This window comes from Alternaria hordeiaustralica (genome assembly GCF_023758085.1).
Source record: "Alternaria hordeiaustralica strain BMP 2776 chromosome Unknown scaffold_1, whole genome shotgun sequence".
Taxonomy (NCBI): domain Eukaryota; kingdom Fungi; phylum Ascomycota; class Dothideomycetes; order Pleosporales; family Pleosporaceae; genus Alternaria; species Alternaria hordeiaustralica.
In genome coordinates this window covers 1,655,697-1,678,040 of record NW_026056773.1, presented here as the reverse complement: position 1 = coordinate 1,678,040, position 22,344 = coordinate 1,655,697, and the positions used below count along the sequence as shown (strand labels likewise).

Below are 22,344 nucleotides of genomic sequence, written 5' to 3'. Positions count from 1 at the left end.
ATCTTGGATTTGATTTGGCATTATGGTGTTTCAAGCTGGGTTTAAATTGCTTAGGAATTGGCGTTTCACGTGTACGGAATCACGCAAGGGAAAAGTCGCATAAGCGCAAGAGTCTGCTTTTGAGGAATCATTAAATATATTGTTTTGCATCCAAACATTAAAAAATCATGTACTAGATGTACTAGGACACAGCAGTAGTATCTGTTTCATTTTATTCCATATTATGATGTTGTGTCTCTGAATCCACAGTCTTTACCATGCCCCAGGGATCGTAGTGTAATTCCCTCTATCCTCCGACACCACTGCCTGAGAAGCCCGTTGCGGCCTGGCCTCCCATCTCGAATACGGCACCATCTCTGACATCGCATTCCGCTGTACAGCTCTTCCTTGCGCGTCGTGATGTTTCCTCGGCGCATCGATATCAATACCAGAAAAAGCTCCACAGCTCGAGGTAAAATTTGGTCGTTGCGCCTGACCATGCTTCGCATCCTGGCGCTGGATTTTTTTCTGTCTGCTTTTTGTTGTGAGACGCACCGTGGGGAAGCACAAGCGCTGAACGGTTTCGATGGCTTTCTTATTAACGAGGTCTGGATCCCATTGCCGGAGCATGCTCAAGACGTCAATGACGAAACTTTGGCAGTTGGCAGTGGCCACTTTGTACGTGAACTCTCGTAGAACCCTCTCTTTTGCCGCTTCAATCTTTCTGAACGAAGATTGGGCGCCATGAATTATCGTGGCGTCTGATCCCTTGTTCATCAAATCACCGATCTTGACAAAACTCTTCCGGTTGCATTCGAAGGCGTTCTGGTGCGAAGCGCTTCTTGGGAAGGTTTGGTCAAGAAGTAAGGCGCCGCGGTTTGGTCGCTCGTTTATGTAGTTTACTTCCCATGTCGTACCAGTCAGCTGGTTTGTGCCATCGTCAAGGAAGAGTCTCCAGTGTGCGGTGTTGGAGCCTGGGCTTGCGCTGATGAGGTAGAGTTGGCAGATTTTGGAGGAGTAGCGTGGGATACTGCTGGACGAGCTTGATTCGATGCTCTTGCTGGCTGAAGAACCCATGTCTTCGATAGGGTAGAGTTGCTCTTGTCTTAATGTGGCGTTGGTTTGTGATGGGAGGATGGAAGAGTTGGAAGACTTTGGAAAAGGAGATGAGAAATTGCAGAGTATTCATGCGAGGCGAAAAATGAGTCAAGGGCAAAACTTTGGCATGTTATTATCTCGGAACGATCTATTGGGCACATGGCGGGTCCTTATATCTGGCTTGCATTTCTATAGGTAGCGTATTAGTGGTCATAGTTTCACTATGGAACCAGAAAAAGCCAACGACCATGGCCAAAGTGTCCTGCAAATGACGTGCATCGGATTATGGATGACAGGACTCCTCATGGCTTCACAGGAACCTGGAGCGGATGGGGCAGATTTCGGGTACGTTGATTCATGTTCGCTGCAGCTAGTCTGCGAACAGAGCCGCCCATAGAGTACATGACAAACCATAGCCACAAATAATCAGATATACGAAGTCCATATGTACGGGAAGGACTTTTTTGATGTTACAGGAAAATTAGGCCACCTTATGCATTTGAGATGGCAATAAGGAATCCAGCATAAAGGAAACCGCCCTCTCGTAATGGCCAGTGGACCGGGAAGGGATCGCATCAGAAACAGCAATTACATGGAACATCCAAATGAAACCGGGAAGCAGGAAACACATAATCAGTCTCGTGGGTTCATGCCGCACACTCAATCCTCCGTTCGTCTTTCGGCTCCGTCACTGCATAATCCATATCCGTGGGCATGATGGTCTCGGAGGTTCGTGTTCCAGGAGATGAGCAGTCTTCAGGAATGTTGACGCTCACTTGATCGACATCAGCAAGTGCTTTGAACCAGATACGCGATGGACTCAACTTACCTCGTGCGCCTAGTAGCGGCGGGGTGGGTAATCAGCCGCTGCACCTTCGTAAGGTGGGCGGCCTCCGGGGCTACGGGGACGAGCACCACGTGGGGACGGTGGTCGTCCGCCTTCGTAAGGGCGTCCATGACCGTTCATGTATGGGTCATCGTAACCACGGGGAGGAGGTCGGGCCCTAGCATCATAAGGATCGTCAGGGTAACGCGCGCGCGGTGGGCCATACTCATCAGGCATGCGACCACGAGGCGGCGAACGTCCATAACCACCATCACGCCTGTCATAAAACTCGCGGGGAGGTGTGCGTCGGCGATAGTCATCGCGGCGGGGGCTGTAGCCACGAGGAGGACCGCGACGGTCGTAGTAGTCGTCGTATGGCGCGGGTGGGTATCCGCCACCGCGACGGCCCATGGGAGAGCGGGATCGGTATCTATCACGGCCCCGGTCATCAGGACCACCAGGGCCTCCGTAAGGAGCGCGAGGCTTGAAAGGTGGAGGTGGGGGAGGATCGGAGACGTCCTGGATACAGGTAACTTCCTGCCCCTTGAACTCACGGCGGTCCAGCTTCTCCACTGCGGTCTTCAGATCGGCGGCCGTCTCGTACTCTACGAATCTGCGCGATGGTTTAGTACGTGTGCCTAGCTGCAGTACGTGTCCACTCACCCAGAGCCATCCCGTTCGCGGCCAACTTCGGAGTAGACGACGTCCAATCCAGACTGGCGGGCGAAATCTTTGAGGTCCTATAAGTTCGAAGTTAAGCGAGGCCCAAATCCAGAATGTATAACGGGAAGCAAGCGAGAACAAAGCCATTTCTGGTCCAGGAACGGTGCGCTGGCGCTAACAGGGAACTGAGGAAATCCAATAATCGGGGAGTCTGACCTGCCAGCTGGTCTCCACAGGAAGATTTGCTATTCTCATCCGGTATGGTGTGCGCCTAGGACGCGGGGGAACGCGCTCATGGGGAGTGAAGTTCTCGTTACGGGCACGCGAGCCGCGAGCGAACTGGACGATGAGGCGCTCGCCCATGAAATCGGTACCATCTTTGAATCAGTTAGAGATGCATGTCCGGACACATACACATAAGAGTTACATACGGAATGCTGCATACGAGTTAGCACGTGTTCAGCCGATCGGCGCGTAGTTGAAGCTTACCAGGGACGACATCACGAGCATCCATTGCGTCCTTGTACTCGATGAAGCCGAATCCGTTCATGAGCTTGATCTCAGTGATCTCGCCAGTGCCGTGCGACGCGAAGTGGCCTTCGACATCGGCCTTGGTGGCATTGCGCGGGAGGTTGCCTAGGTAGAGGCGCGTGGACGATACCTCGGTCATGGTAGCGGCTGTTGCGGTAGAGCTTTATCCTAAAGATAACCTAGTCTGGAGAGAATCGTGAGCAAATATCCATGAGCAAGCGGGAAGCCATCGAGGAAGCGCGCATGGTGCCTGCCAGTGACGGGGTGACTCGGTATCAAAGACGCGACGCCAGAAAGCCAGTGTCCAGCGGCGTGCGCAACTACAGGAACCAGGAAGACGCGCAAGGAATTTCCAGTGCATGCAATACAGGCGGCTAGTCGTACCTTGGAGATAGAGTCGGGCGCTGGAAGCAGGGTGGCCGTGAAGAACCTGAGAGCTTGAGGACCAGGAAGAAGCCGGGTGAGTGCAGAAGGCGCGTCCTTGAATCTGGGGCACCGGAATTAGTAAGCCCAGTATCGCGACCACGAATTGCAAGTGCAGATGAGGGCCGAGCAGCTATCGATGTAAGAGGCCCCGGCGAGGTTGATGGGTGGACGGTGACGAAGGGTGGAGAAGGAAGTTCGCCCAACGCCTCACTCGCCCTAGCGTTCCAAGCTTCGGGCACGGACATCACGTGTGCCTTGCCTCGACCTCGGGAGCCATGTACGGGACCGCACGACCTTTCAAGGCGCCCAGTGAAATGCCACTTCTTTCAAGCAGATATCTCAATGCTGTTTGCTCATAGGATCGTGGGAACGCAGTTGAAGCCCTCCCAGGCTTCGACCGCGCGCCGAACAAGGCGACTGATCACTCGATCCCTACAAACCTCGGAAGGTCACTTGGGCAGCAACCATACTCGGGCTGACGTTGAAATCTGATATGTACACACACGGTTTGCCCTAATATACAGGTCCTCTCATTGCGTGGACGGCAGCTAAGCCATAATCTCTATCTCGGCGTCCGTATTAAGTAAGTACGTACTTTGGTCCCTCGCCACCTTGGGGTGTTTGCCAGTTGATGTCCTGGTCCGGCACTTTGATGTCGCAAGTCTTGCAGTGGACGCAGCTGCATACAGTTAGCGGTCTTCTAAGTAATCGCGATATCTAGACCTACTTTTGGGCGTTGATTTGGAACCTGACGCCCAGCTCTTTGCTGTCGTCCTCCACATACTCGTAGACGCCGGCGGGGCAGAACCGGTTTTCTACACCCTTGTACCTGGGCCATTCTTTCTGGGCATGCGCATCGTAGTCTTTGACCTGGAGATGGCAGGGCTGGTCCTCCTCATGATTCGTGCCACTTCGGCTGACGCTCGTCAATATGTCGAAGCTGATCTTACCGTCCGGCTTGGGGTACTCTATCTTGGGGCACTCGTCCGCCGTCTTGGTCGCTGCGTGATCAGGCTTGCCATGCTTCAATGTCCACGGTGCCTTGCCTCGAAGAACGTAGGCCTCCAGACCAGAGTACATGATACCTCCGTAAATACCTAGTGGTGTGTGGAAAGACGGGCGCATGTTGCGCACAGTCTTTAGTTCCGACCAAATTGACGACTTGCGCATCTTGTCCTCGTAGTCATATAGAAACACGGTACCGCCGTCTGCATTGGCTTGTAGGGCGTCCCAAGTCGCCTCAGCAGCTAACATACCGGACCTCATTGCATTGTGCGTGCCCTTGATCTTGGGCAGGTTGAGCAAGCCTGCGGCGTCTCCAAGCAGTGCGCCACCAGGGAAGGCCAGTTTTGGTATGGACTGGAAGCCGCCCTCAATCAGCGTTCTCGCGCCATATGATATACACTTGCCGCCTTCCAGTACGTCCTTGTAGTAAGGGTGGTGCTTCATCTTCTGGAACTCGCCATAGGGAGCCAACCAGGGGTTCGGGTAGTCGAGCCCAACAACGAGACCAATGCTGACGAGGTTGTCGCCAAAGTGATACATCCAGCCACCGCCATAGGTATCCTTCGGCAGCGGGTAGCCCATCGAGTGAACCACCAGTCCAGACTTGAATTTCTCGGGCTGCACCTCCCAGACTTCCTTGATGCCAAGTCCGTAGGTCTGATGTTGGCTATCTCGCCTCAGATCGTACTTCTTGATGATTTGCTTCGACAAGCTGCCATGGCAACCCTCACCAAGCAATGTGACGCGTGCATGGAACTCCATTCCTCGCTCGAATGAGTCTTTGGCCTTGCCTTCACGCGATATGCCGAGGTCGTTGGTAGCTACGCCTTGTACGACACCCTCGTGGTTGTACAGTACCTCCGACGCAGCGAAGCCGGGGTAAACCTCGACACCAACTTCCTCTGCGCGCTCGCCCAGCCACTTGACCATCTGGTTCAAGCTTATTATGTAATTGCCGTGGTTGTTCATCTGCGGAGGCTTGGGTAGAGGGATGGCGCTGTTCTTGGTCATGAAGAACATATGGTCTTCTTTGGCGGGGGTGATGTCGGCGAAGCGGTTCAGGTTGTCCTCTGACCTCCAGTCAGGCAGGAGCTCGTCCAGGGCAGAGGGTTCTATGACGTTCCCAGACACGATGTGATCGCCCAACTCGCCCGCCTTCTCCAACACCAGAACCCTGAAGTCTTCATTGCCGGCCGCTGTCGCAAGCTGCTTCAGCTTGATGGCGGCGGACAGACCTGCGGGTCCACCACCCACGATGAGAACATCGACCTCGTCCGATTCGCGCTCTATCGACTTGGGATCGAATGTGTCGTCTACGGCGGCGAGTCGTGTGCGTGGCGTCGTGGAAAGAGCTCTTCTTTGACCAGCAATCCGTACTGCGGGACGGTACAGGCTGGATACGTTTCGTCGCGGTAGTGATGCACATGCAAGTGGTCTTGATGCTATGCGCGCGGATCGCGAGGCTGCGAGCAACTGTCGCGTCGCGGAAGCGGGGACTGATCTGGTGGCCATGATGCAGGACGTGTTGGAGAGGCAAACAAATGTATTGTATGCGAAAGTAAGCAAGTTGACGAAATTTTTGCGCTTCCTACGAGTCCGACCGGCGGCGCACTACAGACTAGAAGCGACAGTGCTCAATACTGCGGAATGCGACAAAATTGCAGCATTGGACATGTACGCTCTTAGCCAACGCCAAAACCTCGACATGACGATATCCAAAAGTCGCAGCCGAGGCTACAAGGCTAAGTGCGGGATTGCAATACCGAGCACCCCATTGGCTCAGCCCACCTTCATTCCTTCTCTCCGCACATGTCAAAGTCACCACATCCGAACATCCTCTCTGTGCGATCACTCTCATGTCAACATCTTCACGCGCAGTAGTGTGCGTGCTCGGTCTCTCTGACAAATGTCTCGACATGACGCCGCGGTGAGGGTACAGCAACATCAGGGTACTCGCGCAGAGCAAAGTACTGTCATGCCTACCAAGAAGGCTGAGCCAGCAAACTGCGAAGACAATTTGGAATCATCACAGAAGTTTGGGCAGCAGCCTCCTGCAGTTTCTCATATTCAAGCAGTCGCTTAGCTTTTCCTCCGAGCGCGTCGGCGTGCCTGAAACCGGGAGAGAGTCAGGCCCTTGTATGCCTGCAAACCTCAGTCGTACACTAAACTTATGCGTTTAGGAAGGCATCTCTCCGCATAGATCGCCCCTGCCCCGTCTGCAACATGTTCTCAAACTACACACGTTCGACCCCCATCCTGGATCTTCGCCATGACGACGACTCTACCGGCATGGAGCTTGCGTCACCTCTTTCTTCCGTAATCGTACGCTCTGCTTCATGCGTTTGATTCGACCGTTTCCAGCCAAGCCAGGGACCCGATCCCATGTCACACTCGATCTCCCGCTGTCATGCGAGACAAGGCTTTCGTGCCTGTGAGAGAATTGTGGGGAGGACCGACGGTCTTCACTTGAGCCTGGCCTTTTCAAGGCATCCTCCAACGGCGCATGTATGACATGCACGGCAAGCAGCAAATGATCGTCCCAACAATCGCGGCCTTGTCTATTTTGGACAGAGTCTCAGTCAAGCATTCGTGGAGCTCAAATAAGAAAACACTCTTATATAAACCAGTCTCCTCAGGCGGATATCACGGCACGCTCAGCTTCAATCTTCAAACCCTTCCTTCGTGCAGAGCACTATCTGTTTATTTCTATTCTCAAGAGCTGTGCTCATTTAAGTTTCGACACACCTCGTTTCAATCCTTCAAGATCAACCCCATACCATCACAATGAAGACTTCCATCTCCCTTCTCACTCTCCTCTCAGCCTCCTTCGTGGCAGCAGCTCCAGCGCCTTTCGTGGGCCAGGGACCTGTAGTCGCCGCTGGTACCGAGAATGTAGTCATGCCCTCTACAAACTTCGGTCGCCGCGAGGAAGACGTTGTGCAGAAGTTTGGCGAGAAAGCCCTCAAGCTCCGCGGTGCGCTCTTGGCAGCACGCGGTGGCATGGGCAAAGATAATGCTAATGCCGACGCCGAAGGTGCCAATGCTGAGGATGCTGCGGCGGCTGGCAACAATGGCGCTCAGGACCAGGCTGCACAGGATGCTGCCGATGCTGAGGAGGCCGCTCAGGGCAATGGCAAGGGCAAGGGCAAGAATGCCGATAAGCAAGCCGCTCAAGCAGGTACGTCTTGTCACAATCCTTTCCAAAGACTTCACTGACCCTCGATAGCCAAAGAGCAACAAGCTGCTGCCGATGCTCAGGCACAGCAGGATGCTGCCGCCGCCGAGATGATGAACCAGGGCCAGGCACAGAATGCAACCGAGCAGATGGGAGCAGCAGACCAAGCTGCCGCCGATCAACAGGCTCAACAGGATGCTGCTGCGGGCATGAACCAAGACCAAGCAGAGAATGCGAACGACCAGCAGGCAGCGGACCAAGCAGCTGCTGACCAGCAGGCAGAGCAGGGCGCCGCCAAAGGTATGGACCAAGCCGCGGCCGACCAACAGGTATGTTTCAACACCCAGATCTCATATCAGAATGACTTATTGACTCTACCAGGCTGCTCAGGATGCCAAGCAGAACCAGGGTGCTATGGATCAAGCCGCAGCTGGCCAGCAAGAGGCTGCCATGGGAGCTGATCAGGCTGCCGCGGAGCAAGGCAACGGAAAGCAGCAACAGCAACAGGATGCCATGGACCAAGCCGCAGCCGACCAGCAAGCCGCTCAACAGCAGGAGGGTGCTATGGGAGCCGACCAGCAGGCCGCCCAACAGGAGGGCGCCATGGACCAAGCCGCAGCTGATGAACAAGCCGCTCAACAGCAAGACGGCGCCATGGGAGCCGACCAGAATGCTGCACAGCAAAAGGGAGGCATGAACCAAGCCGCAGCTGATCAGCAAGCCGCAGCCGATGAGCAAGCCGCACAGCAGCAAGATGGCGCCATGGGAGCCGCCGAGCAGGACAAGGCACAGCAGCAACAGCAGGAGCTCGAGCAGGCCGCCGCCGAGCAGATGGCCGCTCAGCAGCAAGCCGACCAGCAGCAGAAGGAGAAGGACCAGGCCCAGATGGCAGCAGACCAGGCTCAGATGCAACAAGATGCCGCCAACGGCGCCAATGGAATGGACCAAGCTGCCGCTGATCAAGCTGCCGCTGACCAAGCCGCTCAAGCTGGAAGTAAGTGACATCCTCTCCATAAACCTTTCATCTACTAACAATCTCAGACGCTACTGGAGTCGTTGACGCTGGAGCCGCCGCCGGAGCTGCCGCCAATGGTACCGAGGCGAACAACGACAACGGCAAGGGCAAGGGCAATGGCAAGAACAACGGCAAGGGCAAAGGAAAGGGAGAGGGCAAGGCCAACGGCAAGAACAACGGCAACAATGGCGTTGGACAGCTCCTCCAGGAAGCCGAAGCCGCTCTTCAGGCTGGTGGACAGCAGGGTCAACAGCAGGGTGGAGCCGGCGGTATCGAGGGCCTCCTCAGCAGCCTCCTCGGTGGCGGTGCTGGAGGTGCCGGCGCTGGAGCCGCTGCCGGAGCTGGTGCTGGAGCCGGCCAACAGAAGGCTGGTGGCATCGCAGGCCTCGACTTGAGCAGCCTCGGCATCGGACGCCGCTCGAAGAGGACCACCTTCCGCGCTTAGATATGAGAGACGACTGGGAGCTCATCGTTGAACGATGGAGTTCCACAACCCATGTAACCTTATGATTGTCACTGCTTCTAGATGAAGTATACAGCTATTAGATGACTAGTAATGCCAATCCAAAATCATCATCGAATTCCCCATGTACTCCTGGTCTGCCCCTATGAGTCACTCATATATACTCGTCTCCCTTCATCCAGCCCAGCTGCTTCCACATATGCAGCTTATCCCATTCTTTGATCCAGCCTTTGATCTTGCCATCTTCCACCTCGAAGATAGCTGCTGCATGCCACGCTGCCTTGTTCCCACTCGCCTTGATACCATTGTGTGCCTCGCCGCAGTGACTTCCACTAGCACTATATCTTAGGCACACATGGCCACCCTTTGCGAAGATGACATCGTAAGAGTCGATGTGTAGATCGGATACCGCGGCCATAACTTTGGAATGCGACTCGGCGTATTCTTGGGGTGAGTTGACGCCGGGGAAGGTGGTTGGGGCGATGAAGTAGGCGTTCTCATGGCAGAGATGGGCAACAGTTTCGGCACCTTTGTTCTCCTTGGGTGAGTAGGCGAGGCGCATGTATTCTTTTACTGTGTCGACATTCTTCTGTTGGGAGGTGTCAATGACATGTTCATACGTAGAGGTAGCTTTGACGAAGACTTACCTGCTCCTCCTCGGTTTGAGCTGTGCTCTGCTTGACGGGCGGGTACTTTGTGTCTGACATTGTGATGTTTCCCGGCTTACTGTGTGACGATGGTGACGCGGAGGGGTTATGGAGTATCTGTTATACGATATATGCTTGATGACGGCACGGCTTCACGATGATGTCATTCATACAAGGCCTGAGATGATCACCGGAACATGATGGTACAAAGGCTGGATAGAAGGACAGTTTGACGGGGCCTGAGGTGGTGTATAATGCTAGTGGTGAAATACAAGTAGTATTCTGTTATGTGCTCAATATGTCAAGCGACGCTTGGTACAGCTGCGGTGCTATGGTATGCGCTAGATATGCTCGAAACCAACCCAGAGTAGTAGCCCACCTGAATGCCGATGAATGAAGCCTTGGTCACTGATGTATACGAGCCTACGCGAACACGCCTGTCCTTCTTCTCATACGCGTTCGACGCGTTGTCGCGTGGTCATGTGAGGCCCAAGAGAGTACCTGCATGACGCTACTTGGTATGCGCGTGGTGCGATACGAAGGGATCTGCGCCGATGCTGTGTCTTTCCTGGAAGAACTATAGAAGGCATGTATCATCGTCGAAGCTTCGTCGGTCGGGCTTTGTATGCCTGTCTACAATATCAGCGCCTGTTCATCTACCTGTGAAGGGCTGGCGTACACCGACGAAGCATCACGAGCCCTGGGCAAGAGCCAGGTCGAGTGCATCCATGCAGTCGACAGACATGCGTCCTATAATGGATCAATCGTAGTCCGGACGGCGTCTCAGCCGGTCATACTCTGGTCTCCGTCTGCATCCTCTGCCTGCGCGACTGGCCGACCGAGCTCCGCCAAGGAAGTCTTCAGCCGCGCAATACGCGTCTCGAGATACTCGATCTCATCTTCCTGGTCCTCGCACGTGCGGTCCATGTCAGGCAAGGCCGTTACTGCGCGTCGTGCCTTCTGTATCTTGAGACGGATGTCGTTGGCGGCGGTCGCAACATGTTGGATCTCAAGAGGCCCTTCGGCAGCAAGCTGTGCGGGTGTGGGTGTTGCCGCGGGTGGCTGAGCAGGCACCTCGAGTATGCGCTTGAGAAGCTTGTGGAGGTCGGGCAGGATGTCAAACGTCGAGGGCGGAGGGAGGGCCGGGGTGCTCGCGGTCGGGGGTGGGGGCAGCGCGGGTGTCGCAGAGCCCGTGGGTGCAACTGAGGCTCGCGCTGAGGCAGGCGCATATGGCGTTGCGGCTCCGGACATGGTCGCGACGTCTTGCGAGTCGGCGCGCAACAATGTCTAGCGTGGTGTTGCAGCTGTGGTCGCGACGACGCGTGGACGGGATGACGCTCCTTCCACGGGTAAGGCTGGCTGCAAGGGTGGTGATTGGATGGCTACTCCGTGGGCGATAATCGCTTTGGCTGTCTGATACGCGTTTCCAGATGTCAAAGCGATCGCCAAATAGCGCGCTGCTGGTGTCACTCGAGATAAGTTCTGGCCGTGGGTTGTGGGGGGGATGTGGGCCTTTTCGCGGAAAGGCTGTGACGTTGACCGGCGATGCTTTTTTGAAGTCGACTGTTTTAGCCCCGCCAACCTTGCCCCTCCGTCAACAAGCCATTCACTGCTCCTTCCTCACCAACCTTCAAACCTCGTTGCCTTGATAACTTCTTGGGCACTATCGTTCCTTCTCTCTGGATTGACCTCATCAGCCCGCAATCATGGCCAAAGTCGACCAGAAGACGGTCCTCATTGTCATCGACGGCTGGGGCGTCGCGACTGAGAACTCGCGCAAAGATGGCGATGCTATCCTTGCTGCCGACACGCCCACCATGGACGAATTCGCAAAGGAGGGCTCCAAGACTGCCCAGGGTTACACTGAACTCGAGGCCTCCTCTCTCGCAGTCGGCCTGCCCGAAGGCCTGATGGGCAACAGCGAAGTCGGCCACCTGAACATTGGCGCCGGACGCGTTGTATGGCAGGACTCCGTCCGCATCGGACAGACCATTAAGAATGGAAAGTTGAAGGATGTAGACAACATCAAGAAATCGTTCCAGCGCGCCATCGACGGTAACGGACGGCTCCACTTCTGCGGTCTGGTGTCCGATGGTGGTGTCCACTCGCACATGGACCACCTCATTGCGCTCCTCAAGGTTGCAAAGGACCAGGGCGTCAAAGAGGCCTACATTCACTTCTTCGGTGACGGCCGGGATACCGACCCCAAGTCCGCGGTCGGGTACATGGAGACTTTGCTGAAGGCGACCAAGGAGATTGGCCTGGGCGACATCGCGACAGTGGTCGGACGGTACTACATCATGGACCGCGACAAGAGGTGGGACCGTGTTGAGCTCGGTATGAAGGGTTTAGTTACTGGAGAGGGCGAGGAGAGCAGCGACCCCGTCGCAACCATCAAGGAGCGATACGCAAAAGACGAGAACGACGAGTTCCTGAAGCCCATCATTGTTGGAGGAAAGGAGCGAAGAATTCAAGGTATAACACTACGCTGAGCACCTACATGTCTTCTTGCTGATTCGTCCAGACAACGACACCGTCTTCTTCTTCAACTACCGTTCCGACCGTGTTCGAGAAATCACCCAGCTGTTGGGTGATGTCGACCGCTCGCCCAAGCCCGACTTCCCGTACCCGCAAAACATCCACCTCACCACCATGACCTCGTACAACCCCAAATACACTTTCAACGTTGCTTTCGAGCCTCAGAGGATGACGGATGTTCTTGCTGAGACACTAGGAAAGCAGGGCGTCAAGCAGTGTCACGTTGCGGAGACCGAGAAGTATGCTCACGTAACCTTCTTCTTCAACGGTGGTGTCGAGAAGCAGTTCGAGAACGAGGAACGCGAGATGGTTCCCTCGCCCAGGGTAGCCACGTACGACCTAGAGCCGAAGATGAGTGCCATGGCTGTCGCAGAGAAGCTGTGCGAGCGCATCCAAACAGGCAAATTCGAGTTCCTCATGAACAACTTCGCGCCACCAGACATGGTAGGCCACACAGGTGTTTACAAAGCAGCCATCGAGGCCTGCACAGAGACCGACAAGGCTATCAAGAAGGTGTACGATCAGTGCAAGGAGAGCGGATACGTTATGTTTGTCACTGCCGATCACGGGTAAGTCCGCATCGCTGCACCTTCCGAGACAGTGCTAACAGGTTACAAGTAACGCGGAAGAGATGCTTACAGAGGAGGGCACACCCAAGACCTCCCACACAACTAACAAGGTGCCTTTCGTCATGGCCAACGCCCGAGAAGGCTGGAGCCTGAAGAAGACTGACGGCGTACTCGGTGACGTCGCGCCTACCCTACTTGCGACCATGGGTCTTCAGCAGCCTGAAGATATGGACGGTCACAGCTTGCTTGTCAAGTCATAGAGTGTCATTTGTAATAAAGATGTGAGACGAAGGTTTGAGATGCCTTGTCCCGAGATTCTGCCTCGTTAGATTCATACACATATAGACGACACGAGCTATGATGTATAGAACCATGCATAGAACAATTTCAATAAGCAGCGACACGTATAGCCATTGCTTTTCAGAGACCCTTTTTCCAGCTGTGGATTTATGGATGTTGCGATCAATGCTAGGATGATTGATCCCGGCTGAGCGGCTATGCGCTTGGCAACAGGGGTAAAGTCACCGGCGGGGAATCGTGTGGACCCCTCCTTACGTACTCCAGGGCGCGATAGCCTTCTTTTCGACACTCCCATGGCTTTGTAGCTGAATCCTCTATATTTACACCGTTCGCGACACAGTTCATTGTACCGTTCAACAGGCAGACTGGCCCCAATCTTGATCATCGCCAACACTATCCCGTCGCGTGCCATCAAGCAGCTCTACGCACGACCACCAACGTCGATCATAAGCCCATCGACTACCCTCAACTCGCTATTAACTTTCGCTATCACTACGCGATATCTACGCTGTGACACATGTTGTCATAAAGTCACATCGCGCTTCCCCGACAACCTCACCTGTCGGTTCCCTTGTTTTCGAAACCCAACCTGAGGCATCGGTGCCCGACCACGACCTCCCCAGGCCTCGTAATCGCGACACGCGCACGGCACGCCTACTGCAAACACTCCCCATCACGTCAGCTCTCTGAAAAGCGACTCGAGCTCAACAATGGCAACTAGAACTTCCAACGGTGCGTCTGGAGCGCAGGGCGCGCAGACTGCGGCGCAAGTGCAGCCTTGCAGATACAAGACCGGCAAGACATTGGGCGCAGGCAGCTACTCTGTAGTCAAGGAGTGCGTGCATATCGACACGGGAAGATACTATGCGGCCAAGGTCATCAACAAGCGGCTCATGGCAGGCCGAGAGCACATGGTCAGCTCAGCCTGAAGCAACTGATGAACAATGAGACTGACAGGTACCAGGTCAGGAACGAAATCGCTGTCTTGAAAAGAGTATCCATGGGCCACAGGAACATTTTGACGCTTGTCGACTACTTCGAGACTATGAACAACCGTACGTGTTAGGCTTGCCTGGGCTGAATCTCCAGCTGACCTCTACCATAGTGTACCTCGTTACCGACCTTGCGCTTGGAGGCGAACTGTTCGACCGTATCTGCCGAAAGGGCAACTACTACGAATCCGATGCTGGCGATCTGATCCGTGCGACTCTTTCTGCTGTCGCATACCTCCATGACCACGGCATCGTACATCGAGACTTGAAACCCGAGAACCTATTGTTCCGAACTCCAGAAGACAATGCTGATTTGTTGATTGCCGACTTCGGACTGTCTCGCATTATGGATGAAGAGCAATTCCATGTCCTGACGACGACCTGCGGAACACCAGGATACATGGCACCTGAGATCTTCAGAAAGACTGGGCATGGAAAACCAGTGTAAGATATACTGCGCAACTTTGCGATCCATTGCTGACTCTGCTGGTAGTGACATCTGGGCGATTGGAGTTATTACCTACTTTCTCCTCTGCGGTTACACTCCGTTCGACCGCGACTCCAACCTCGAAGAGATGCAGGCCATCTTAGTCGCAGACTACTCCTTCACACCCTTGGAATACTGGAGAGGTGTCTCCCTTACTGCCCGCGAGTTCATCCGCCGTTGCTTGACCGTCGACCCCGCCGCCCGCATGACAGCCCACGAAGCGCTCTCACATCCTTGGATCACCGAGCTGGGCAAGAACAACGCCGATGGAGAGGAGGATCTACTGCCCACTGTCAAGAAGAACTTCAATGCGCGCCGCACACTACACGCAGCTATCGACACGATTCGCGCCATCAACCAGCTGAGAGCAGGTGGTGCCGCTGGCATGATGGATGGCCAGCGATCCGCTGAACCACGGAGAGGAGCCCCTCATGCCAACATTCCTCAACCCGCGGAGGAGCCTGATGACCCTATGGAGATCGACAGCAGAGGAAACGGCCACGGCCAGACTGAAGAGATGATACAGGAGCAAGAGCGGAGGATTAGAGAGACTCAGCAAGGCCTATGGGGTAAGCGATGATGGGCGTCATCTACGATCTCAACGTCAATTCTTTTCTCAGCACACGTTTTAGAGTGGATGTATCTGGCCCTCAGCGGAATCTCCTTTCGATCACATTTCATGTTCACATTAGCGAAGGCTGGCGCTGAAGCCCTTCTCTCTGCGAATTGGTTTTGAGCAGCTCATTATAAACAATGGTACCGATTCAACAGCACGCAAACTCTCCAACGACGTAGTCTACAGACATACAGCATGCATTCGCGTCCGAACTCTCGATTCCCCAAACCATGATCTATCACGCCTTTCTCTCGAACAGGCCTTCGGCTGACAGAGGGAGAGTATCTAGATGTTGTATACCAGACCTACGTCAGCTCTGACCTCGTCCTTACACAACAACTCCCAGCCTCGATCCCAATCGTCCAGCCCCTCACCCCACTTCAACTTTAGCATTCCCAAGTCTCTGGCCCGTGCCCAGAATGCCTCGAAAGCTGTATACAAATCCTTGAAGTATTGTTCTCCAGCCACCTCGATGCCCTTTTCTTGCAGCAAACTTGCATTGACTATGTTCAACGAAGCTCTGTCGGCGAGGCGTTGCGCTGCTTTTTCTGGGTCTTGAGGCGCGACTTCACCACCGACTGTCACTAGCGTGAAAGGAATATTGGGTGTTAAAGAAGACAGCGCAGACCGCCAATTTCCGTTTGCCCCGGGGCGAGCGCCGAAGTCGAAGAGTAGGGTACGTGATGTACCAGAAATCTTGATTTGATTGACCGTGTCGTCGAATTCGTCGTAGAGAACGACGGTGTCGTACCACCCCGTTTTCTTGATCGCGTCGATAGAGGCTTTCGAACCAACTCCGACGATGCGATTGGGTTGATGATCAACGGGCCGACAGTTTCGGAGCGCATACGCAAAGCAAGAAGCTGTTTTTCCACTCGCATTCAACAAGACAACCGTGGCACCTCCCAGATCGGCGTCCTCAGCGCTCCACTCGCCGTTTCCTGTGGGGTGTATTCTCCTCTTTTGGCTTTCCTCTTTGTCTCCCTGCCGGGCAAAGACATAGTGGCAAAGGTTGTGGCCAACAGTAAACGGGCCCATCATCAACGCTACCCAACCCAATTGATCTCTTTCCTCCATCTCGCCGGCGGATTGTGGAAGTGGACCGCAAACACGATACCGGTTATACAGCTTCCACAAATGCTGTCTATGCGCATCTACTACAACAATCTGATCCAGAATCACACTTCCATCTCGTGCATCTCTAGCTCTTTTCACAGTTACGTCCTCCCACTCGGTACTGCTCGGTAGATACCCGTATACGCTCATCCCTTTGCTGATTCCTTCGACCGTGCTTTCTAGTATCTCAGCGTAGCCCCATGCGGCCACGCGACCGTGTTTGGTAGGATCGTTGTACGGAGGTGGTGTTGTAGAAGGAAGCGGATATGTGTCGTACCAACCCATTAGGTGGCCGATGCGTGCGTAGGAAAGGTTGTTTGTTGTAAGGCCTAGGATTTTGGTACGGAGGCGGAGGGAGGAGGAGGGAAGGGGGGTAAGGGGTTTGGAGGTGAGGGGAACGAGATGATGAGTCGTGTAGTTTGCAAGGGACAGGATGTGCGTAGCTGGCTGGGTAGATAGTGTTGATGAAGGCATATTGTTGACAGGTTTAATAGTGAGTTAACCAAGATTACAGCAGTCTTTCCGGGTACTGATTGTGGCGAGCGCTGTCGGTATAGATGTGGAGGCATATCTGCAACATCCCCAGTATCGTATATCAATTCAACACGCGTTGGCCAAGACAAGACTTATTGGAAACACTACTCAGTTCCCTGTGACTCAGATAGCCATCCACCCGAGGAACCCCTTACGGGCGTAAGAGTCGATTGGAAGCGAGATATAGATGATGTCTAACCAATTGATGAATCCCCATGCTTACGGCCAAGAATATTGCGGGGCTCAAAAGGGCGTTCTGCTCTAACCAATCCGGGTCGGCAGTGGCATGCTTGCATGAGAACCACCACTCCTTGCGCCTTTCTCTGATCCTTCTATGCAAAGTTGTTATCCGTGTGCGTTCCTTCGGTGCCATTCTCCCGTTTTTCATTCTTCTTATCTCCGTCAACGACCCTGCCACCCGCTTTCCGGCTACTTTGGACCAAGGCCTTAATTAGCGCGACTGTAGCTTCCCATCCTTCTCTCAGCTTGTCCGCACTATCACTTAGATCGGGTACGTGGAGGAACACGACAGGCCTCTCGTCTTGCTTGAGACCGAAGCAGTGCGCTAGGCTGTTGTAGTAGATGAAGCCACACAAGAAGTTTCCCGCATCGTTACTAATCCGTACGTCGGGGCATCCTTCGTCAGTCGTAGTGCCATCAACAGATGTGTACCCCAGATTGGCTTTCCAGTGTGCGAGGACCTCGGATGTATCAAAGCTAGTGTTCAGCTTGGGCGGATACTTTGAAGATGGGAAGTGCTTTTCCATTTCAGAATCGTCGAATCGTTGGCCATCTACGTCAGGAATCTTCCCATATCCACGCCCTTGAGACCCTTGCTCGATGGCGAAGTATTTCCGTCCAGCTGCTAGGCCGATGTGCAGCACGACATCTGGAGGAGGGTAGAGAGGGTTGGCTGGTGGAAGGAGCTCGGGAACGAGATTGACGACATTATTGTATGCCACGCGGATAGGCTCGTAGTGAACGTGTATGTTTATCGGCGTTTGGTTCTTGGGTGACTTTGGTATCAGGGCCGGAAGTGTAGACGCAATCTCCCAAGAAGAGTTCTTTGGAAACTTCTCTAGAAAGGGCTAGGTTTACGTTAGTCAATTTCTTGAATCCACCCAACCGTCTGGCTGGAAACATGTCGATGAGGCAGATCAAGGCATGCTCTGGAACACCGGAATGTGAGAAAGTTGATCCAGGTCTCACTTAGACATGATTGGGAGGCCTTGAATTGATTATCGGCACAGGAAAGAGATTAAAACTTACTCCAAACCCCGTAACTAAGACTGTGACTGGCTTCTCCCCCTCTTCACTCGGAGGCTGTGGAGCAGCGTAGGATGTGGGCGGCATCGATGATCGGACTTAGCGGGAATTAGAGGTACTAAACGCAATAAACCAGGCAGTGTTGAGGATGAACTATTACGACGTTAGTACCTGCAGCGGGTGTTTTTGTGTCAGTGGGTCGAGAAGGGTATTGCCTGTAATGATGATGTACAAAAGAGCGACCTGATGACGGCATAGAGGCTAGCACGAAGGTCACGTTTACACTTGCCTAGGAAGGCACTTCACACACACGCGAACAGCAACTTACGATTATCGGAAATTCCAGATGGGTCAGGGATGCACGCCCATTGCAGATCGCGCTTTCAGAAGGCATCGTGGCCAGGTCGTGTTCGGCACTCGGTTAGGTCGAAGCGGCATCTTGGTCTTCCAAATGGTTTAGCGCCAGCCATAATCCCTGAGGCCGTCGCGCGATGCCTCAACCGCCGACTTTGTTCCCGAATGCTTACCCCACATGTTTACCTTCCAGACCCCACATAGCAGCGCGTCGCCAATCGCCACCAGACGCTTGCTCTCTCGGATGGGGTGTGCTGCAATGCGCTCGGTATCGGGTAGTGCACTTGCTAATATGACGCGTATGTCGTCGCGTGTTAGCAAGTGGATGATTTGTTATTTGGGTGCTGCAGGGCTATTGCATAAGTCCGCAGTCAATGACGTTGACTGATCTGTCGTCTCTCATCGTCCCGAGGTCGGTGTGACTTTCGGATCAGAACCAAAGTAAGTGCGCATAGCGGTGATTGGCAAGCGTCAAGTTCTCTTTCCATTGCACGATGCAGTCGCGTCGTTGATATCAAGCTAACAGCACACAGAAAGACAGTTCCCTCAACCGTACGCCTATACTCTCGGGACATCACAATGGCTTCCACAGGCTCCTCTTCGAAACCCTGCTCGCTCGCCGTAGTAGGCGGTGGGATATCCGGCCTCTGCCTCGCAATAGGCCTCCTCCAGTACGATATCCCCCTTACGATTTACGAAGCCGCACCACACTTTGGCGAAATTGGTGCTGGGGTTGCGTTTGGACCTAATGCCGGCCGTGCCATGGAGCTCCTGTCTCCTAAAATATACCAGGCTTTCTTGAAATGCAAGACAGGCAATGCGGACAATTCCAAGTCCGACTCATGGTTCACGATACGGGTGGGTGATGCTAGGAAAGAAGACAAGGAAGGATACGTGAGGGAAGGCAAGAAGGTCGGCGATGCCCTGTTCGATGTGCCTATGCACTCGGGAGGAGGACGCGGCGGCGTGTACAGAGCTCACTTCCTTGACGAACTCGTCAAAGAGATGCCTGACGATGTTGCCAAATTCGATAAGAGACTTGTAGAGCTCGGCGAGGCTCAAGATGGCTCTGGAGATGTAGTGCTCACGTTCGCTGACGGTTCCACCGCACAACACAGCGCTGTAATTGGATGCGACGGCATCAAGTCTTTAACGCGAAAGTGGCTAGTTGGGAGAGATAACCCTGCCTCCAAGGCTGTATTCTCCGGAAAGTACGCTTATCGAGGGCTGATACCTATGGATGAAGCTGTGGAGATACTGGGTGATGATGCAGCGCGGAACAGCCAGATGTATCTTGGATACCATGGCCACTTGCTCACCTTTCCAATTGCGCATGGCAATACGATGAACGGTAAGGCTAGTCATCGTCGAAAGTGCTGTCTTGCTAACAGCCACAGTGGTTGCATTTAGCTCTCGCGATACCTGGGAAGACGAGAAGTGGGTTGTGGCCACATCGAAACAGGAAATGGAAGACGACTTCCAAGGCTGGGGCCCACATGTCACGAAGATTGTCAAGGCCATGCAGAAGCCAGACATCTGGGCGCTGTTCGAGCATCCACCCTGCGACACATACACAAAGGGCCGCGTTTGCTTGCTTGGAGATGCAGCGCACGCGACCACGCCTCACCAAGGGGCTGGTGCCGGCCAGTGTATAGAAGACTCTTACATCCTCGCCAATCTGGTCAAGGACGCGAACGACGTCAATGGTTTGCAGCGAGCATTCAGCGCCTTCGACCAAGTCAGACGAGAGAGGACGCAGAAGATCGTGAAGACAAGCCACGAAGCTGGTCAAATGTATGAATTCGAACTGTTCGGGGACGACCTTGAAAAAATTGAGGAAAGCTATAAGCATAGAATGCGATGGATCTGGGACATTGACTTAGAGGCGCAATTGGAGCAAGCGCAGCAGATCATGAAACAATGAAATTGAGATATGTTCCCCAAGTTATACTCCGGTCGACAAGTCTCGATGCTCGACAAAGCCTCGTGTCTAATCAATGACATCATCTCTCAGAGCGAAGATCTGCTTCAACACTTCGTCTGTCTTGGCACCAATCCCGTTGTGATACATTGTGTTCGTGATGAAAGTCTTGCAGCCTTTGATGGTGTTCGCCGTCTCCATACTCAGGTCGAGGTCAACGTACATGTCGTCCATGTAGACTGCAGCATAGGCCGGTACCTCGTTCTTTCTCAATTGCTCTTTTTCGTACAGTTGCGGCCAATCTTTCTCTTCAGCTAAGAGGTTACCAACAGTCTTGAGCTTAGCGAGCTCCGGGTAAACATCGAACATAAAAGGGTAGATCATCTCGCCTGTGAAGTAGACAGGCTCATCTCCATCTACGCGCGAGAGTGAGAACTCAGGATATTTCGGGAGTAGACGCTCCGCAGACCAATTCGAGGCCTGGCCTTGACAGTAGATGGGTTCATGGAGGAGAGCATATATGACATTGGAGTCCCAGCTCTGCGCTGCCTCCAATGCGAGTACAGTAGGTCGTGTAAGATGCCCGAATTGGGTCAGATCGGTATCAGCGCGAAGCACAAACTCGTGGACGTCATCGAAGCCTCCATGCTTGCCAAAGTAGATTCCCAGTTGTAGAAATCGACGTGCAGAGAGATAGCCTTCGCCGCCTTGTACGCGCACCGTAGTGTCTCCGAAACGTGAGAGAAGCTTGACAATGCGTTTGACGCGGTCGACATCTTCAGGATACTTCGCGTAGTATCCCTCGTTCCTGCTCTTGACACGCGCGTAAAGCCGCTCGTAAACTTCATCAGGCCCGTCTCTGAGGGGTGGCAGACCGCCGAACAGGAACGCCTCTTTGACTCCCTCGGGGAAGAAAGACAGATAGGTCAAGCAGCAGAAGCCGCCGAAGCTCTGACCCATGATACTCCATTTCTTCTTCTCTTCGGGATAGTCTTCTGTCAGGGCTTTCCTTACAGCCTCACAGTCTTTGACGATACTATCAGCCCTGAAACTCTTCATATACTCTGCTTGTACCTTCTCATCGCCTCTCAATTGTAGACTTGACTGGCTGATGGCTGTTGAGAGACCAGTGCCACGTTGATCCAGCATGAGCACTTGGTAGCCTTTTTCGAGAATGGTCTGAGTCCAGGATACCTTCTCGGGACTACGACATTCGAAGCCCGGGCCGCCCTGTAAGTAGATGAGCCATGGGAGTTGAGTTTTCGCGCGATCGAGGTGCGAAGTGGGCGTGTAGTCTGCAGGCTTCTCGGCTTTCAGAGCCGAGCGAGCGAAGAGTTGGATCGTTCCTGCTGAAGGGTTCGCTTCGAGATGGAACTGTCAGCACAATCTTTGTCATCGCTCAATTTTCAGATCAATTGCCTTATCCAAGGCCATAAGTTTCAGATTCATCTGTTGTCTAATGGATGAGAGGACTGCATACAGTAATCTCTGGGTACCTGGAAGAAGTGCTCCGTTATCCGGAGCTTGCCTATGTGTAATTAGCATGAGTCGTTGTAGATGGAACAGAAACAACGTAATTACCCGGCACCAAGTGAGACCTTTGCTCGAGGATCTTTGCTGCTTGTATCATGTTTGTAGTTGAACAAGTGTCGGGTGCAAGGTGGGGAGTGAATGTATACGGTCTTATCGATAAGCCCCCAACTCCGTAGTGCCTGCTCCGAAGGATTGGCGATATTGAAGGCGCTGCACGCGACAATCCGCAACCGTAAGTTTGCGCTTAATCGTTACAATAATTACGATTCAAACACTCTAGCCTTGATCGA

General features: G+C 53.8%; 11 protein-coding genes across 11 annotated transcripts; 4 read left to right on the top strand and 7 right to left on the bottom strand.

The window, feature by feature from the left end:
- Window positions 1–172: 172 nt before the first annotated feature.
- Window positions 173–1,056, bottom strand: J4E84_000523 (uncharacterized protein; the record flags this gene model as incomplete). The annotated part of the gene is made up of 2 exons (XM_049383161.1): window positions 173–181; window positions 535–1,056. 2 exons carry the CDS (start codon window positions 1,054–1,056, stop codon window positions 173–175), a joined length of 531 nt encoding a protein of 176 aa, XP_049248679.1.
- Window positions 1,057–1,915: 859 nt separating this feature from the next.
- On the bottom strand, window positions 1,916–3,236 carry J4E84_000522 (uncharacterized protein; the record flags this gene model as incomplete). Its single annotated transcript, XM_049383160.1, has 5 exons — window positions 1,916–2,516; window positions 2,567–2,643; window positions 2,783–2,943; window positions 2,998–3,003; window positions 3,056–3,236. The coding sequence occupies 5 exons, from the start codon at window positions 3,234–3,236 to the stop codon at window positions 1,916–1,918; spliced, it is 1,026 nt and encodes a 341-aa protein (XP_049248678.1).
- Window positions 3,237–4,102: 866 nt separating this feature from the next.
- On the bottom strand, window positions 4,103–6,040 carry J4E84_000521 (uncharacterized protein; the record flags this gene model as incomplete). The annotated part of the gene is made up of 2 exons (XM_049383159.1): window positions 4,103–4,202; window positions 4,251–6,040. The coding sequence occupies 2 exons, from the start codon at window positions 6,038–6,040 to the stop codon at window positions 4,103–4,105; spliced, it is 1,890 nt and encodes a 629-aa protein (XP_049248677.1).
- A 1,272-nt stretch (window positions 6,041–7,312) lies between these two features.
- Window positions 7,313–9,163, top strand: J4E84_000520 (uncharacterized protein; the record flags this gene model as incomplete). Its single annotated transcript, XM_049383158.1, has 4 exons — window positions 7,313–7,706; window positions 7,755–8,032; window positions 8,085–8,697; window positions 8,745–9,163. The coding sequence occupies 4 exons, from the start codon at window positions 7,313–7,315 to the stop codon at window positions 9,161–9,163; spliced, it is 1,704 nt and encodes a 567-aa protein (XP_049248676.1).
- A 172-nt stretch (window positions 9,164–9,335) lies between these two features.
- J4E84_000519 (uncharacterized protein) lies at window positions 9,336–9,888 on the bottom strand (the record flags this gene model as incomplete). The annotated part of the gene is made up of 2 exons (XM_049383157.1): window positions 9,336–9,770; window positions 9,829–9,888. The coding sequence occupies 2 exons, from the start codon at window positions 9,886–9,888 to the stop codon at window positions 9,336–9,338; spliced, it is 495 nt and encodes a 164-aa protein (XP_049248675.1).
- Window positions 9,889–10,519: 631 nt separating this feature from the next.
- On the bottom strand, window positions 10,520–11,079 carry J4E84_000518 (uncharacterized protein; the record flags this gene model as incomplete). The annotated part of the gene is made up of 2 exons (XM_049383156.1): window positions 10,520–10,578; window positions 10,626–11,079. The coding sequence occupies 2 exons, from the start codon at window positions 11,077–11,079 to the stop codon at window positions 10,520–10,522; spliced, it is 513 nt and encodes a 170-aa protein (XP_049248674.1).
- A 455-nt stretch (window positions 11,080–11,534) lies between these two features.
- J4E84_000517 (uncharacterized protein) lies at window positions 11,535–13,195 on the top strand (the record flags this gene model as incomplete). Its single annotated transcript, XM_049383155.1, has 3 exons — window positions 11,535–12,303; window positions 12,353–12,935; window positions 12,985–13,195. The coding sequence occupies 3 exons, from the start codon at window positions 11,535–11,537 to the stop codon at window positions 13,193–13,195; spliced, it is 1,563 nt and encodes a 520-aa protein (XP_049248673.1).
- Window positions 13,196–13,945: 750 nt separating this feature from the next.
- On the top strand, window positions 13,946–15,294 carry J4E84_000516 (uncharacterized protein; the record flags this gene model as incomplete). Its single annotated transcript, XM_049383154.1, has 4 exons — window positions 13,946–14,149; window positions 14,200–14,290; window positions 14,341–14,671; window positions 14,721–15,294. 4 exons carry the CDS (start codon window positions 13,946–13,948, stop codon window positions 15,292–15,294), a joined length of 1,200 nt encoding a protein of 399 aa, XP_049248672.1.
- Window positions 15,295–17,312: 2,018 nt separating this feature from the next.
- J4E84_000515 (uncharacterized protein) lies at window positions 17,313–18,333 on the bottom strand (the record flags this gene model as incomplete). The annotated part of the gene is made up of 2 exons (XM_049383153.1): window positions 17,313–18,068; window positions 18,250–18,333. The coding sequence occupies 2 exons, from the start codon at window positions 18,331–18,333 to the stop codon at window positions 17,313–17,315; spliced, it is 840 nt and encodes a 279-aa protein (XP_049248671.1).
- An 846-nt stretch (window positions 18,334–19,179) lies between these two features.
- J4E84_000514 (uncharacterized protein) lies at window positions 19,180–20,524 on the top strand (the record flags this gene model as incomplete). The annotated part of the gene is made up of 2 exons (XM_049383152.1): window positions 19,180–19,951; window positions 19,998–20,524. 2 exons carry the CDS (start codon window positions 19,180–19,182, stop codon window positions 20,522–20,524), a joined length of 1,299 nt encoding a protein of 432 aa, XP_049248670.1.
- A 66-nt stretch (window positions 20,525–20,590) lies between these two features.
- J4E84_000513 (uncharacterized protein) lies at window positions 20,591–22,151 on the bottom strand (the record flags this gene model as incomplete). The annotated part of the gene is made up of 3 exons (XM_049383151.1): window positions 20,591–21,895; window positions 22,018–22,049; window positions 22,103–22,151. 3 exons carry the CDS (start codon window positions 22,149–22,151, stop codon window positions 20,591–20,593), a joined length of 1,386 nt encoding a protein of 461 aa, XP_049248669.1.
- Window positions 22,152–22,344: the final 193 nt, after the last annotated feature.